The 17682-nt window shown below is 48.1% G+C and overlaps 5 protein-coding genes across 5 annotated transcripts; 2 read left to right on the plus strand and 3 right to left on the minus strand.

Moving 5' to 3' along the window:
• Positions 1–3350: 3350 nt before the first annotated feature.
• Positions 3351–4969, plus strand: PEX2_095930 (Major facilitator superfamily domain, general substrate transporter; the record flags this gene model as incomplete). The annotated part of the gene is made up of 3 exons (XM_016746863.1): positions 3351–3549; positions 3599–4309; positions 4362–4969. The coding sequence occupies 3 exons, from the start codon at positions 3351–3353 to the stop codon at positions 4967–4969; spliced, it is 1518 nt and encodes a 505-aa protein (XP_016594057.1).
• A 308-nt stretch (positions 4970–5277) lies between these two features.
• PEX2_095940 (Gfo/Idh/MocA family protein) lies at positions 5278–6939 on the plus strand (the record flags this gene model as incomplete). The annotated part of the gene is made up of 1 exon (XM_016746864.1): positions 5278–6939. The coding sequence occupies one exon, from the start codon at positions 5278–5280 to the stop codon at positions 6937–6939; it is 1662 nt and encodes a 553-aa protein (XP_016594058.1).
• A 311-nt stretch (positions 6940–7250) lies between these two features.
• pgmA (phosphoglucomutase PGM2) lies at positions 7251–9025 on the minus strand (the record flags this gene model as incomplete). The annotated part of the gene is made up of 3 exons (XM_016746865.1): positions 7251–8563; positions 8621–8922; positions 8973–9025. 3 exons carry the CDS (start codon positions 9023–9025, stop codon positions 7251–7253), a joined length of 1668 nt encoding a protein of 555 aa, XP_016594059.1.
• Positions 9026–9539: 514 nt separating this feature from the next.
• On the minus strand, positions 9540–12716 carry PEX2_095960 (oligoribonuclease; the record flags this gene model as incomplete). Its single annotated transcript, XM_016746866.1, has 6 exons — positions 9540–10055; positions 10135–10215; positions 10276–10306; positions 10844–11250; positions 11300–11628; positions 11687–12716. The coding sequence occupies 6 exons, from the start codon at positions 12714–12716 to the stop codon at positions 9540–9542; spliced, it is 2394 nt and encodes a 797-aa protein (XP_016594060.1).
• A 1049-nt stretch (positions 12717–13765) lies between these two features.
• PEX2_095970 (Major facilitator superfamily domain, general substrate transporter) lies at positions 13766–15973 on the minus strand (the record flags this gene model as incomplete). The annotated part of the gene is made up of 6 exons (XM_016746867.1): positions 13766–14042; positions 14101–14215; positions 14283–15412; positions 15463–15726; positions 15796–15870; positions 15933–15973. The coding sequence occupies 6 exons, from the start codon at positions 15971–15973 to the stop codon at positions 13766–13768; spliced, it is 1902 nt and encodes a 633-aa protein (XP_016594061.1).
• Positions 15974–17682: the final 1709 nt, after the last annotated feature.

The raw sequence follows: 17682 nt of genomic DNA on the forward strand, positions 1-17682 counted from the left end.
TTTTTTTTTTATCAGAATAGTCTTAGCAGGTATCAGTAGGTGTTAGTAGGCTTAGTACAGTTAGTATACTATACTATTTTCGTTTTTGGATTATTTACTATATTAATAGTTAGTCTTTTAATATCTTTTTAGCTAACCTTTTAATATAGTTATTATAGTCTCTTTAAATATATATAAAGGCAGTAAAAAAAAGTCTACTTTATAGTAAGACACTTTTCTATATATAACTAACTTGTGACTCTATAACGTATTTCACAAGCGGCCCGGCCACCCCAACCAACCTACTAAATTTAAATGCATAGATCTCAACCAAAACGCCATTAAATTAATTCAACTAACTAAGTGGTCTATCTGGACATGTTTCTCTTCTATGCCTTGGCAATCTGTATATTCCACACCCCCGGGGGGGGGCCGCGTACGTGGCTGAATAGCCGATTCTCTAGGTATGCCGGGGCCGGGGAGAGGTGCTTCAGTTACTTCTACCAGCCCAGTAATCAATTGAGAAGCTTCTTAAACTAAGAGGCCTTCTTCGGCAGGGATCTGCCTTCGGGATCGAGTACGATTTTGCTTCTGCTTCTCGTTAGCGGCGCGTAATTCCTTATTTTCTTTGGCGAGTAAGATAGTACCTTATATTATAAGACGGAAGCCTTTTATAAGCTAGTTTAATATACGATCTGATAGACTTAGTGGGCTTCGAGATCTTGTACGAAGTAAAGCTTTGATTGATAAAGCCTGACGACATAGTTCCTTCTCTATAAAGGGGGTTTTTGGTATAAAATTCCGGCTTGATTCGCCCCCCCGGCTTAGAGGGGGGGTAGGTATTCGAAGTCGAATATTAAGCTTTAAAATCACTCGGTCAGGTATAAATAGTACTAAACCGGCTGCTCCGAAGCTATTTTGAATAGTCTCCGATTTAAAAGCTTTAATTTATACAAGGGGGTATACTTTAAGGAAGTTAAGCTTGTCGATATAGTTAATCCTATTCTGTATTTTAGTTTTAACCATCCGACTATACGACTGTTTTAATACTATAAAATAGCTAATATCTAAAGGTTATAAAAGGTAAGAAGAGTACGCTTAGGCCTTGACAAGTCCCGCAGCACTAGGCCTTTGGTTCGGTACTGCAGCACCAAGGCTTGGCAGCACCATACAACAGCACCAAAATTGGCTTAGTCCCGCAGCACCTCGCAGCACCATATCGCAGCACCAAAATTGCCTTGGTGCTGCGGGACTTGTCAAGGACTAAGTACGCTAGTATACAGATTAGTATTACCTTATTTTACTTATAAATCTTTATCAAATTTAGGTATTAAATAACTTCTATAGCTATTAAATATTAAAAGCCGGTACCCCCCCTTCGTATATAAAGAAGTACTCGGAATAAAGAGCTTTTTAAGCTAACAAAGTCCAATTTTATTAGAGGTCTAGCTATTAGAGCTAACTTCGAAGCGCTAATCCTCTAGAAGGCCTTCGAACCATGATCTAAGGAAGACTTTGCCTTTAAAAATCATATACAGAGGGAGGGCCTAATCTAAAGCATTCGTACACTTAATTATAGTCACCTATTTATGATTTCTAGGTTATAAAAGTGGTTGCTAACCGTAGAATTCACTCCTTATAATAACCTTAGCCGTAGCTATTAATCCTATAGCGAAACCAGTCTTATCGAAGTTATAGATATCGTCGGGGTCGATTCTAAATTAAAGGTTTATCTTTTAAACTAAATCAAACCACTCTCAAATGATTTTAGGGTCTTCGTATTTCGTACACTCGTAATTATACCGCTTCGAGAATCGGGAGGAGAGGAGAGGACGTCTTTTAACGAAGTTCGTAACCTAATTTTCGCCGACCGAAAGAACCGGGGTAGTTCTACGCCTTTTAAGGAGAAGATCCGCTATTTCTCGTATAGTAGAGGGCCGGGGGGCTACTCCACAAGAATCTATAGAGATAATCCATTTTTCAAGAGATTCCTCTTCAATTTCTGTTAATTTATATGAATTGGCACGTACTTCGCCTTGGCTTTAGTGGCCGCGTAGTCGATCTTGAAGAGTTGAACGTGGTATATTAAAAAGGCGCGCTAATTCACAAATTGAAGAGATTTCTCGATTCTTAAAAGCCTGGATAGCTAGTAAGATCCTACCCTCTTGCTCTATTAATTTTTTAGAGCGTTGAGAGCGAATTGGTGGCATAATGGGTGGTTGAAGAAGTAGGGTTTAAATTAATTGACGCGTTTCGCGTTAGGTGGCCGGGCCGCTTGTGAAATACGTTAGTTAGTTAAAAGTAAGATTAATTAATTTTTTAGTACTATCTATTACTAAATAAATGAATCCTAAACTAAATTCCTTTACTTCTTTATATATACCACAAACCTAGTAAATCCCTTGATTTGAAGGTATAGTATATACGAGGTTAACTATGAGTTTTCTGACACTGTTCTTACTTATATCAGACAGACTTCCGCGCCGTATCAACCTATAACAGGCCATAACTATCGTTTAAGTCGCAAATTTGTCTTCTATGGCGAAATCCTACCCAATAGTATCGTAAATTTCGACGAGAAACTACCAACCGCGATCTTGGTCCTACGATTCCCACCTAGGAAAATACGCGAAAGGTATATACCTTTATCTCGTCTTTAGTTTCTCGCTTACTATCACTCCAAGCTATTATTAACAAGGAGAAAGACACTAAGCTTGCGATAAATAATTAGTAATTACCGTACTCAAGATCGTACGGTAAATAAACATATTCCTTAAAATCTTAAACTAGAATGAAACGTGCTATACTAGTATATCCTTATGCTTACTATCTCACTACCCGTATTAGTTTTTTTTACCTGCAAGCCTGCGAGCTATAAAACTGGTAAATAGTAACGTGGTAATATACTAGCAATAACCCAGCAATCTAATGATAGCATACTATAACCTATAATTAACTACTAGTTTCATTTACCCTGCGAAGTTTACCTTGCTACCCTGCGACCATGTCATTCAAATATACTTCTTCTTTTGGACTGCAGATCATGGGGGTTTGGGTGCTGTAACGAGGTGATCGGAGACAGTGGGACCTTTGCGTTGGTTGAATTGCCTGTTTTGGTAGTGGGATATTGCATTCCTCCCTACATTCCGTGCATTCGAGTTGTAGATACCAATTATCTTGGAGCCATTCGAGGATCTTCCGGGAAAGGCTGGAGGTTTGTTGGGTCAAAAGAATGTGGATGATCCCTTGTTCTGTGTCATTTTATGATACAACCTAGCCGGTATAGTATGATGAGGTTGAGGACTTGACTTTGTACAATTCGATTTCACTTTGGCTTGGCAGCAAGTTCGGTATCCGAGAGAGCTCACGATATGGCGACAAAGGCGAATACAATAAAGAAGGAGCCCCAGATGGAGGCATTCAAGCTCCTACCGAACAACACCAATCCGAATTGGATCAAAGATAGGGGGCTTCGTAAATTGAATATGGGTATTGTCTTCATGTTTTCCACTGCTTCTTCGGCTGGGTATATTGGAAATCTCGTGAATAGCTTACTTGTGCTCCCTCAGTGTAATGTCTCCATCCTGATATTTTGATTTTTATGCTAATCATGAAATAGTCGGTACCATCATTGGAGGATTGGATCCCAATATAGTTGGTCTGATAATTGCCGCCACTTCTCTGGGGGCGTTGGTCTCCTTCGCACCAGCCTCTTATATGGCCGATAAATTTGGACGTAAGACGTGTGTCTATATTGGATCCAGCGTTGTGATTGTGGGAGCTATCACTCAAACCGCAGTCAAAAGCCACTGGGGCTTTTTTGGCACGAGGCTCTTGTCGGGCATAGGAATGGGCATCACCCAGACTGCAGCTCCTCTCCTGGCAACTGAGATCGCACACCCTCGGCAGCGACAGACGGCCACGGCCCTCTATAATGCATCCTGGAGTCTGGGCGCTATTAGCTCCGCAGCAGTTACATATGCAACTATAGACATAGCAAACAGTTGGTCGTGGAGAGTTCCTTGCCTGCTACAGATATCGTATCCGTTGTTCCAGATCCTAGGATTGATCATGTTTGTGCCCGAAAGCCCGAGATGGCTTGTGTCCAAAGGCAGGAAAGACGAAGCCCTTGCTGTCCTGGGAGAGTACCACGCGAATGGAGACATAGATGATGAGTTGGTGCAGTATGAGTACCGTTTGATAAGCAGCACGATCACAGCCGAGATCACCAATACCAGGAATTGGAGCTCGTTCTTCTCTTCAAAAGGCGATATGCACCGATTGACCATTTGTGTATTAGTTGGGCTTATGCAGGAATGGGCTGGCAATGGTACGTTCTCCACAACGTCCAAAATAAAACACTGTCACTAACAGTATCGCAGGTCTCCTATCCTACTACCTCGCACCAATTCTTGGATCAGTGGGAATTACCAAGGCAGCCGATCAAGCAGCTGTGAACGTCAGCCTCAATGCCTGGAACTTCTTCCTTGCAGCAGCCGGTGCACTTGCATCGGAGCGATACGGCCGCCGCATTCTATGGATTATTTCCACATGCGCCATGATCGTCTTCCTGTCTATGTCGACACTGGCTGCTGGTCTGTTTGCCGAAAGACATCTTCCTGCTGCTGGAATTGCGGTGGTTCCACTCCTATTTCTCTTTTTTGGTGCATATGACATCGCTTATGCGCCTTTGTTCATCTCGTATCCAGCTGAGATCCTGCCCTTCCAACTGCGTGCCAAGGGAATTGCTGTCACCCTTTCGGTAGATGCTGTGGCGTGTTTCTTCAACCAATATGTCAACCCGGTGGCGTTCACGGCGATTGGATGGAAGTATTACTGTGTCTTTCTTGGTTGTCTGGTAGTGTTCTTGGGCCTTATATACTTCCTCTTCCCGGAGACGAAGGGACGGTCTTTGGAAGAGGTTGCTATGATTTTTGACAAGGAAAAGGAACCAGAGAGCAATAGCAAAAAGGAGATAGAGACAATATAGATAGACCGAAACTGAGAGACAAATATAAAATATTGACCATGGTGACCAATCAGAGTCCGGCTGATGTTGCTGATGTGCAGTTCCCCCGCAGTTACAACGTGCCCATTGGAACTTGCAACCTCTCGTATCTCGAAATTTGTATCGATTATATATATCTCTACTCTTCGCTTGGTTCTAGCAAGATAATAGACCTTGACAGAGCCAAAAATAAGCCCACCGATTATTTGTCTTTTCGCTAGATCAAACCCTTGGAAGCTCCAAAGCTTGAACTTATCCCCCGCATTCCCAATACTTCAACCTAAACCAACATGAAAGAACCAATGCCACCTCCCCCAGAACTGGATACTGCTCCCGGCTCCTCCTTATCATCATCGAAGCAACTACGCTTCCTTGTCATCGGCGCTGGCTCTCGCGGAAACGCCTACGCTCGCGCCGTCACAATGGTCACGCCGGGTGTAATCCACGCAATTGCCGAGCCCCACACATTCAAACGGCGCGAGTTTGGACGAAAATATATATGGGGCGTGTCTGAATCCTCCAAAGAGGGCCAGGAGTTCACAGATTGGCGCGAATGGGTGCAGTGGGAACTCGAACGACGGAAGCGTGCGACTCAACATAACGATGATAACGCAGCAGACACATCCGCAACTCCCGTTGGCGTAGACGGAGTCTTCATATGCACACTAGACGAAACACATGTCGAGATCTTACGAACCCTCGCGCCGCTCCAACTACACATCCTCTGCGAGAAGCCACTAGCCCTCTCGCTAGACGACTGTCTAACAGTATACCGAGCTCTCCAACCACCAGAAGGCCCAAACAACACTCCTCAAGCCCCGAAGAAAATCTTCTCAATCGGCCACGTTCTCCGCTACAGCCCGCATAATATCCTCCTCCGCAAGCTCCTCCTGACAGACCGCGTAATCGGCGACATAGTCTCCCTAGAACACTGCGAGCCAGTAGGCTGGTGGCACTTTTCGCACAGCTACGTCCGGGGCAACTGGCGGCGCGCAACAGCAGCAGGCGATGGCTCCCTCCTCACCAAATCCTGCCACGACATCGACTTCATCCTCTGGCTCCTCTGTTCCCCGCCCTCACCCGAAAAAGCATCTAAACAAGCCCAGCAGCCGCACTTCCCGCGCTCGATCTCCTCCGCCGGCACGATGACGCAGTTCCGCCAAAAGCGCAAGCCCATCTCCGCAGGCAACGCTACAAATTGTCTCTCCTGCCCTGCTGAACGTGACTGTAACTACAGCGCGGTTAAAATATATAACGACCGCCACCTCGCGACGGGTCATACGGCTTGGCCGGTTGATATTGTCTGCCCGGATATCGAAGATGTGTTCCGTGCTCAAGGTGACAAGGCTGCCGAGTCGCTGCTCCTCTCTCGTCTTGCCGAGGACTATGACCGAGATACGGTGTTGGACTCGGATATCGCTGCGCGGCCTTGGTACGGGCGGTGCGTCTACGAAGCCGATAATGATGTCTGCGATGATCAGATTGTGACGTTTGCTTGGGACGATGAGGAGGCGGCGCCGCATCGGCTTGCCAAAACAGCGAGTTTCCATATGATTGCACCCACAGAGAAACAGTGCGAGCGTCGGGGCCGGGTGTATGGTACTACTGGCGAGGTTTCGTATGATAGTACAACAATTTCTGTTTACGACTTTGCTACAGCGAAGACTTCTGTCTTTGATGTCCCTAAGCCGCCGCCGGGGCAGAACGAGTCACATGGTGGTGGAGATTTTGGGCTTGCGAGGCAGTTTGTTGGTGCTGTTGAGGCGGCTGAGGGGGGACTTGATGTTGAGACGGCGCAAGCGAGGTTTGTTGGCTGTTCGCTCGAGGAGGCGGTGCGAAGCCATGCTGTTGTTTTTGCGGCCGAGGAGGCGAGGAGGGAAGAGAGAATTGTTAAATGGGAGAGCTGGTGGGAGGAGAAGTTGAGGGTTTCTGCTGCTGCGTGGAAGGTATAATTGTATGGAAGGGTTTGATGATTTACGATTCTACGATGTTATGATATTTCGTGTTTATCTCCGCTTGTTTGAGATCAGATACAGGGGGAAATAATACATATACTTCATTAGCTTCACAGATCTTGAAGTCTGAATTTGAACAAGACAGGCTTGGATTATGATAAAGATGCAGTCTCTATCTCATGCCAACATATAATCTTGATCCTGCTTTTCGATCATCATTCTTCTCGCGTTCAGATAGAACTGCAAAACAATTAAAAGGGGATCCCCATCCAGCAGGTTCCACATTAACCCTAACAACCTAACCAAACTTAGGTCTTAACATCAGGCTCCTCGCGGCCAACATACTCCTTGAACTTGAGCAGAGAGAGGGCCAGCGAGATGTTATCAGCCAGGTACTCCTGAGCAGTGAGACCGAACTTAGACTTGTCGGCTTCGTAGCGCTCAACGTACAGACGGATAGTAGCACCGCTGCTGCCAGTACCGGAAAGACGAACGACAATGCGGCTGCCATCATCGAACTTGGTGTACAGGCCCTGGTTCTTAGAGACGCTACCGTCGAGGTCAGTGTAGGAGAAGTTGCCAGCGTCGACGACCTTGCGGCCGGCGATTTCGGAGCCAATGAAGGTGTCGGGGTTGGCGACCAAGTCGGACAGAGTACCGACGACCTTGTTGGCGCCTTCGCTGTCGACATTCTCGTAGTCGTAGCGGGTGAAGAAGGTGCGGCCGTAGGTCTGCCAGAACTCGTTCTGGATGGAGCCAATGCTGGGGGTCTCGCTGGGCTTCTGCTTGGCAACACCGGCAATGATGTTCAACCAGGCCACGACGGCCCACAGGCCGTCCTTCTCGCGGATGTGGTTGCTGCCAGTGCCGAAGCTCTCTTCACCACAGATCGACATCTTCTTCTCATCGAACAGGTTGCAGAAGAACTTCCAGCCGGTGGGCACCTCGTAGCTCTGCAGGCCTTGGGCCTTAGCCACGCGGTCAACGGCTCCGGAGGTAGGCATTGAGCGGGCCAGGCCGTATACACCCTGCTTCTGGAAGTAGGGGATGAGCTTGGCGTGGTGGGCGATGATGGCCAAGCTGTCACCGGGGGAGACGAAGCTGTTGGCACCGTAGATCATGTTACGGTCACCGTCACCGTCACTGGCGGCACCGAAGTGCACGCCGTTGGCGTCGACAGCCTCGACGAGCTCGTGGGCGTACACGAGGTTAGGGTCGGGGTGACCGCCGCCAAAGTCCGGCTTGGGCTGGCAGTTCATTGTGCTGCTGGTGGGCAGACCGAGCTCCTTGACGAAGATATCCACGCCATAGGGCCCGGTCACACCGTGCATGCCGTCGAACAGGACCTTGAAGTCCTTGTGGGAGCTGAGGAACTCCTTGATCAAATCGAAGTCGAAGATCTCCTTCATCATGGTCACGTAGTCGGCAGTAGAGTGGACGATCTCAACCTCGAGGGGGCCGTAGTTCTTGATGCCGATGGTAGAGGTATCGACATCGGGAACATCAAGGTATTTGTAGGAGGTGAGGGTCTTCGCGGTCTCGAAAATCTTGTTGGTAACGCCCTCGGGGGCGGGAGCACCGTTGGCCAAGTTGTACTTGATACCAAAGTCGTTCTCGGGACCTGGGGGTGTTCGGTCAGCATCCAACAGATTGTGTTATTCTTGTGACCATCACTTACCACCGGGGTTGTGACTGGCAGTCAAGAGAATACCACCAGTTGCCTTCCTCACACGGATGAGGTTGCTAGCAGCCGGGGTGCTCATAATGCCATGCTGTCCAACCAAGAGCTTCTTCACGCCATAGGCGGCACTGATCTTTGCGATCTTGGAGATAACTTCGGGGTTGTAGTAACGGCCATCACCACCAATGACGAGGAAGGAACCCTCAACGCCCTCAGGGATCGAGAGAAGAATGCTAGTAATGAAGGATTCGGAGTAGTTGGCCTGCTGGAAGACCTTGACCTTCTTGCGAAGACCGGAGCTGGGGGCAAGTTAGCTGGCAGTTCAATTGCGGGGCAACGAGCAACATACGTTCCAGGCTTCTGGTCAGTGAAGGGCTGGATGGAGACCGTCTGGACAGACATGATGGAATAAGATTGGAGGGAAAGAGGTAGCAAGGAAAAGAGAAGAAGAGGGGGGAAGAAGTTCGAGAGAAGTTCACCGACTTGTTGAGCTCCACGGGGAGGGGCCAATGTTTGGCGTCATGTGTTTATCATTCCACTAGTACTCTTATAGTACTTTGCCACAACTTCGAATATTAATTTAAATGTTTCTGTACTTCGTACACTCCGTGCACCTCAAGGGTTCTCTGATTTGTTCTATTTAGTCCAATTTACAAGTTAAATTATCTGTCAAGGTACTCTTTCAAATTGCCCCCCCCCGCAGATCATTCCCGCGGGGGAATCAAAATAATATCTTTTGCCCAACAACCTTGTTCCGAAGTATATTGTACATGCATGAAGTGTACATTAATGGTCTCTTCTCACCTTAGGGAAAGGGTAGTCAAGGTCAATTTGAACATGCAGAGTTTTAAAAATATCCCTAAGACCCATGTCTCAGAGTAACAGAGACAAGGAAGCCACAGTACCAGCCACACCATCACCCAAATAGCTTCTCCTTGTAAAACCGCATCTCCTCAATACTTTCAAGAATATCATCCCTGGCAAGATGAACCTCCCGCTTAGGCGGGACCTGCTTAAGCATCTGATCACTCCCCCACCTCCGCGCCGCCTCCTTCAAGGAACTAACATCCAAAATGCGGTAATGCAGATGATCCAGCACCTGCGAGTACGGCGCACAAGCAAGGAAAGCCTTATCGGCGTGAACACTATTTCCCGCGAGGAGGGCAGTGCGCGGGACCGGGACGTGCTGGCGGATGTAGGCGAGGAGAGAGTCTGCAGCGGTGGAGGGGGAGGTGGTCGAGGCACGTACGGCGGCGGAGAGGCCCGTGCGCCCGTGTGTGTCGATGCACCACTGCGACATCGCGTAGAGGGTGGAGTCTGGGACATTGATGACGGTTTCGAAGCCGGTCGGTTCAAGGAGGTTTAGCTGGGCATCTGTGATGAAACAGCAGATCTGGAGGATCTTGTCGGTTTCTGGGTCTAGGCCTGTCATCTTGTGGATGGGTTAGTGGTGATTGCGAAACGCACTGTGAGGGAGGTTTTTGGATCGGAGATGGAGTGTGTAGACGTACCTCGCAGTCAATCCAGACCAAAGGGTCTGTTGAGCGTTCGAGTGGCATCGTGGATTTGTGGCGGATGGAGGTTATTCTGGGCTATTGAAGCTGTTAATAATTTGAGGTTCAATTGGATTGGAACTTGGCAGAATCACTCACTTGGTGGAGAAAGCCGGGCTGGGCCAGAACACTGCGTAATGCAGACGCAGGTAGAAATATACTTCTGAGCATGGATGTGTAGTTGAGGAATTTAAAATATTCATAATTGTTTCAGTTATAGCTTATCGGCGTTTACGCCGTTTCAGCCAATACTACGGAGTAGACAAACCCAAGTTAGACGAACCCCGGGAACCTTTGGAATATAAAGTCTACAATGTATATAATTACTTGTCTCTGCCTACAACGCTAATTTGAGGGTTTGGAATCATGACCAAGCTGCCCTGATCGGCGCAGCAAATGTATTTCTCCTTCAACATGTTCCCTGTATTGTAGGTGGTGGACATAACGGCGTAATTGTAGAAAAGCAATATGACCATTCAGAGGACCCAGTAAATGGAAATGAGGATCCCGCCAACTCGCAAAATCCTAATTGATCCATAGGATCACAGCAAAAACGAGCAGTGCTTTCCAAAGGGAAGAGTAGTAGTCTGTCAGGCCGAATGGCTCAAACAAGATCTCGAGATCAGACCACCCAGAGGTCAACTATTTTCGACGATCGCAGGCTTACAACTCCTCATCATTTTCTGGGGGTCCAGCGGAAAGATCAGGTGTAAGACTGAACCCATCTGCGAATATCTTCGGACTGGTCAGGGTGGATTCTGTTGGAGCGGAAGAGCCTAGAACCTCATTGATTCTACCGGACGACTCTGCGATCCGGCGTCTGAGGGCGTTCTCATCTGCAGTCGAGACACTCGCGCGCTGTTTCTTCAGCGGACTACCGAAAAGGCTATCTTCTGGTTCAACAGCTGGCTGAGACGGCTCGGAGGGCCCACCTGCAGATGCAGTTGCGGCCGCCTTTGGAGGTGTTGCTGAGCGCTCGTTTGCAGGAGGCGTGGATCCAGATCCAGAAGCCGGAGTATCGGTAGAGTCACCGACACTGCCTCCAGGGGGTTCGGCGGAGTGCTGACGTTTGAGCTGTGGGATTGTTAGTAAAACACTGATAGGATATTAGAATTGTACCCACTCGAATCTTCCGCAAGCTCTCCGCAAGCTCTCCCTGGCGTTGAATGTCATCTGGAGACAAGAACCGATCGTCATCCTTGGCTTCTTCGTCGTCTGCCTTGCCAAGTATGGGGTTATCGGTGTCATCGTCCTCGCTGTCCATGTCATCGACGCTTTTCTTGCCCTTCCGCGGCTTGGGTTCGTTGTCCCGGAAATTAAGGAATCCAACTGAGCCCCCAGGCTTGATGGGGCCGAGGTTTGCGAAATCAGCTTGTATGGACTTGCGCTTGGTGGCAGCGGGCGTCTCTTGCACCTTGGGGTCTTTTAGGATACCCATCTTCTGCAATTGACCTACGTTCATTTGAGATTAGAAACGATTCTCAGTAAGAGTGATCTAGAGGATACTCACGTTCACCACGGTACATGAAAGTGAAGACAGCGTAGGGTTTATCAGTCGGGTCAATACCAGTAACAGTCTGCGTACTAATGGTCTTCGGGTCGAGTGACTTGGGCTTCGCGAAACTTGTGGTGTGGTCAACATCGGCATCTCCTCCGCCGCTGTTATCCTGACCACCCTCTTCGTCGTCGTGCGCATCAAATTGCGGGGAGTACTCGCCCCGCTTGATTTCTCCCGACGCCAAAACTCGGAACAAAGCAACCTTAATCTGGCCCGCTGTCTCGGGAATTGGATCATCATCGTCAGAGTCGGAGGAGAGATCGTCGTCTGAAACATCCTCGAGGGGCGACCTCTCATCATTTCCGTATCGCATAATGGTCTTGGATTTGGCAGGATGGTTGTCCTCCATTTCCATGGCGGTCGGATCCTCCTCAGCGGCGCGCTTTGCACGTCGTTTCTCCATCTTCTGTCGCCTGCGTTCGATCTTGGCTGCGGCATCCTTGCCTTCCAGGTCCAATCCGTTGAGCCAGCGCTCTAGACCGACCTCGCGGAACAAGAATTCGCGCTCGGCAATTCCCCCGCCTTCGCTATCCGGAATGCTGACCCAGCGAGAATTCACCCATGTCTCTTCTCCTCGTCGCAGTAGTGTAGCCACCTCCTCCTTCTGTCTTCCGTCAAAGTAGATGTATGCAGCCACGGTCTCGTTCACCGAGTTTGTCAAGCCCTGGTATGGTGCGACCGTTCCGGCGATTTGACCTGTCTCACCGGACAATTTGCCCACCACTTTTGGCTTCGGAGAGGGGCACTCTGCTGTCGGCTTTGGTGTCGAGTACGGAACATCTTGCTCGGGGTTCAGGAGGGTGACGGAAATGGCGAAGGTTGATTGTTCCGCTTTGCCGGTCCCAGATTCGGGGATTTTGGGTGGAGGAACAGGAATGAAACAACCTATGCGCGAAGCTCGAGAATGCCGTTGAATGGAATATTCGGAGATCGGGCCATCGGGTGTGTGGATGCTCACGGCAAGCCCTTTGAAGCAGGGCATGGTGGGAAAGGGATAAGTGGGATATGGATGTTGCACTGTGGGGAGAAGAGTCCAACAAAGGCGCAGGGCCAGATCTGCCCCGCAACTAAGACAAGAAATACTTCAGGCAAAAACACGAGAAAAGTGACGCCAAATTGAGGATAGGCGAACTTCTTTCTTAGTTTTTTTTTTTTCCCTCCCTCGTGGATGTTGAGGGAATAAGCTATAGGTGGGAGGCGGTCAAGGTAGTGGGTTTCGACTCACCCAGCAGCCCACAGCAGTTCCTTGAGCTCCACTGCAGCTGCTGGTGTGTTTGTTTCTGGGGTTCAAAAAGGAGGGTCACAATGACGGGGGGATCATAGATTCCTAAGGATTGGGCCAATACACACGATACTGAGGCCCTTGGGTTTAAGTAGGCATACACAACCTTGAAATGTGAACAGCAGGAATGAGGGTAGGAAAAGTAGACTTGAGCTCTCTCAAGGAAAAAGGTGAGGGGCGGGAGTGGACCAAAACATGAGCGTTGCCATCCCCCCGAACTCCCACGTGATACACCTATCAAGCCTATAGTTGCCTACATCATTGCCTACATTGATGGTCATTTATCTTCTTTTATGCTTTATCCCATGACTCTATCTGGTGAAATAGTATCATTTGCCACTATTGATCCCACCCACACAACAATATCAATCATATTAACTATACTCACTATATAAATCATATCAAGATTGACCTTCTCCTGATCATATCTCCACATCAGCTGATTCCCCAGCAACCATGGATTCTGCGAAACCTTGTGGAGCACACTTTTCCTACTTTGGATGTTCTTTTATACAACATACACGTCGAATTTGCGATAAGATAGAAATCAGCTTAGCTCTTCTCATATCTAAAGAGGCTGTCATTCTTGTGATAAATTTCATTATTTCCAAAATCCATAGTGCATCATCCATCATTTGAATATCCAAAAATAAAAACAAATAGAGTGCAATGCCAATCAGCTGGCTCTACCACGGGAACAAAATCCGCAATTGGAATCCAAAAATCAGAGCCATATTGAGCAGACTGATTTACGACTTCACATGGTCAGAGACAACACTCTGTTTCCGCGACATAGCAACATCCTCATTGCCGCTCGCAAGGTGGTCAAACTGGTACAGAGGCTCCAGCTCAACATTCTGGCGGAAAATATAGCGTTTGAACCAGTAAGGCAGCGCTTTGGTGACTTGATACTTCATGTGCACCCGAGTAGGAACTGCGAAGATATAATCTAGCTCCTCGAGAGTGCGCTGCTTGGTTTCGGGAACCCAGAGGAAAATCATGACCATTGCAGTCACGTTCAGACCACTAATTACAATTGTCAGGGATTTAATGATCAAGTTATAATATCGACAGAAAGACTTACGCGTAAAATCCGAATGCTCCAGTGGGAGTCATTGCACTCAACATTTTCGGGAACGTGATTGAAAGCACGGCAGCCCAACCTAGACAGGTTGCCACAGCCCAGGACATGCCAACCTCTGACATCAATGTTAGCTCTAGAAACTATATCAGGCAAAACCGGGAGACTCAAAGTTATAGACATACCACGATGTGAAAGAGGGAATACCTCTGCCGAATAAGTGAACGGCACAGGTCCTTCACCGGGCGAGTAGAATGCGGCGAATAGGAAGATGAAGAGAGCGATCGAAGCCAGGTGACCCGTGCCCTCGGGAGTCCAAAAGCAGAAAGCAGCACCAAGCAAAGTCCATGCCATCTGTGGGAAAGTGAACAACAGCAGAGTCCGGCGGCCATATGTATCGATAGTCCAGATAGCAGGGAAGGCGAATACAAAGTTAACCAAGCCGAATCCCCAGGAAGCAAACAAAGCCTGTGTATCATTTGCACCGGCATTCTTGAAGACAGTCGACGAGTAAAAGGCAACAATGTTAATACCGCACATCTGCTGGGCGATCATGACAACGAACGAAGCAAGAGTGGCACGGCGGACGCGAGGAATAGTGAAGAGTTCGATGAAGCGGGTGACATAGTTGCTCTTGCCAATTAGGTCCATCTCAATCTTGATCTGGGCATGGATATAGTAAAGGTCGCGAGCAGCCTGCAAAGGGGTATTACGGAGGCGGCACAGAGATCGGTATGCCTTGCCCATCTCGCCCCGTCGAATGTACCAGCGAGGTGACTCTGGGCAGAAGTAAACACCGAATAGGAGAGGGATAGCCGGGATAAAGGCCGATCCCAGCTGTAGGCGCCATGATATTTTACCTGCATCCTTGACAGCAAGGTTGGCACTGAATCCGAGGAAAATGCCAAAAGCTGTCCAGAGCTGCCAGGACATGACTAGACCACCGCGGATAACAGCAGGAGTATTCTCAGCGCAAAAGATTGGAATTGTCGAGGCCTTCAGACCCATTCCAATACCCAGGAGAAGACGGACCACAAACAACTGCTCCCAGTTCTGGGTCACTGCTGAGCCAATGGGGGTAAGGACGCAAAAGATAGATGAGATGAAAATTGTACCGCGACGACCCAGGATTCGATTACATGGGTCCGAGAGCCAACATCCAAGGCAAGCACTAGCGATGTAGGGAGCAGCATTGACGACGCCGACGAGCCACAGGTTCCGATCGGCCTGAGCGCTCTTTTTGGGATCTTCTGAAATACCAAAAGCATCGGGGAATGATAGGTTAGCACCATTGGACCCAGTCTGGTCCCATCCTCTGTATTGATGTTAGAGATAGAATCAAGGCATACTGGGATAACAACTTACTGCACGGCTGCACCAATAGAACACAGGATAATGGTGAAGTAAAGTGATCTAGGTTGGCGCCATTTGTGAAGCACTTCGTCACGCAGGGCATTGAGCTCCGGCTCGGTCAAGTCCGCCACTGTCTCGAACTCGGTAGGATCACGCGCAACCAGGGCTCCCTTTTTCAACTCGGGTAGGATATCTGTCACGTTGTACTCCTCAGCAAACTCTTCCACGTTGCGGAGCACCTGATTCTTGGTCAAGTCGGCCAAAGGGTTCTTGATCCTGGTTAATGTTAGTGAACTGAGAGGAAAAGGAAATATATGACTGGGGAATCAAACGAGTGAAGCTTACCTGGCTGAAACATTATTTTGAAGATCAACTTGCTCGAAGTATCCCTTCTCAGCACTGTTTTGATCATTGCTGGAACTACATGAATAGAGATGAGCATTGCAAATTGCACACCTGGGCAAGGAATATTTCAATCTTACCGCTGGCCTGAGCCCACCTGAGTGATGACCTCCTGAGCCATTTTCAGGACTCGGTGGCTAAGCGATTGATGGTGACTAAGAAAAGGAACCGGATGCTGTGGGCTGAGATGGCTCTTTTGATGTGGATCTTTTAATGTGGAAGAAAGAAAAAAACAGAAAGGTTGTCGGGGTAGAGGAGTTGTAAAACCAACCAACAACTTCAATTACCCCAAAAGCTTGTTTGATGAGTCTTGGAGACAGACAAAATTGTGTATGGTAACGATTGACCTTGGGGGGAGGGGCACCTTTTTATGTTCTACATCTAATCTTTTCCCAGACCAGTCCGTTTGACAAGGGATGCACAATATCATTGGCTAAAAAGAAAGACGCCTAAGCCTCGCGAGTAAAGCCAAAAAAATGCGACTCTTTTGTCATGACTTCCCTCTGATCTACTTCCCAAAACGGATATCTGGGGGCGATGACTTGCCCATGGGGAAACCCCAAACCTAAAATGAAAATGAAGATACAAGAAATACATACTCCACTCTTACGCTAAGCCTTCGGCCTTTAGTGGAATGACTTGGTCTCGGCAAAATACTACATTAAGAGTGCTTTGCTACCTTCCCTAATGCCAAGTACCAGAAACAAGTATGAACGAGCCTCTCGGCCCAAGCACAGCTACATGCATCTGGGTAAGAAAGCCTCTAGAATCTTTCGCTCTGTACCAGGATTCCAATCTAGACCCGCTCAAGTCCGATGCGAAAAGATGCCTTCTGCTGTTCTGCCCCAAGTTTATCCCATACTGATGACGGGGTCCTTGTCTCTTTGGTTATGCAATTAAATCCTACAGCCCTATTTATACTTCCCTTCAGATCCAGATATGAAAAGTAATTCTCACGAGGTATCGGGATCAACTCTCGATATTAGGGTCTCCGGGCGAGCGCCACATTCGTCGACTAAAAGCATCGGGTTATGGTAGTCGCCTCTAGGCAGGGGCCGGAATTGTGATTGGCGAAAAGGATTTAGGCATACGACTAAGGGCCAGTCAATTCATTGGCGCTAAATTAGACTTAAATTACGTTGATCCCTGCCCTTTAGGCTGGTTTCCGGTGACTTCACAAGGTTCAGAGGTTCACGTGGCTAATATAGTTGCCTTTTGGAACCGCATTGAGCGAGATTAAAGTCGTCTTGATTATTGGAGATATAGGAAATGACGAACGTCTGACATTAAACCCTTTTCCGAATTCAGTAAAAAGGGAGAAACGAAAAAAAGTGGAAATCCGGGGCAAATTGCGGGAGAGACATCTATTTGCTCTTCCAAGGTTGGGGGCCTAGGTCTTACGCTAGCACCCGCCAATCCAGTTGCGTACGGAATAGGAAAAACTCACCTCGGGGATGAATTACTCTCGGAGTCCCGTGGGATATTATCGGAATAGTCGAAAAAGAGTTTTTTTCTTTTCCTTTCAATTTCTTAGTACAAGGATACTCAATCCCGAGTGTGTGCCCCGTAAACCTGAGTTACCGTGCGTTTTTCTCCAGCCGAGAGCGCAACAAGCGTTGGTGGCGTTAGACTAAGTAACCTAAGACCCGACAATGATCTCAACTCGATGATTATCTTGCCCAGTCAAATTTCGAAAAATAACGTGTTTCTCGGAACGTGGCCAAGTGCTGATCTGACTAAAGCGGCATATTAAAAGATGATCGCATCATCAATCTCAGTGGACTGTGACCGTCTCCGGCGATATGGTTTTCGAGGCTCGAGCGGCCCGTG

The sequence above is a fragment of the Penicillium expansum genome (assembly GCF_000769745.1).
Source record: "Penicillium expansum strain MD-8 chromosome Unknown contig338, whole genome shotgun sequence".
NCBI lineage: Eukaryota > Fungi > Ascomycota > Eurotiomycetes > Eurotiales > Aspergillaceae > Penicillium > Penicillium expansum.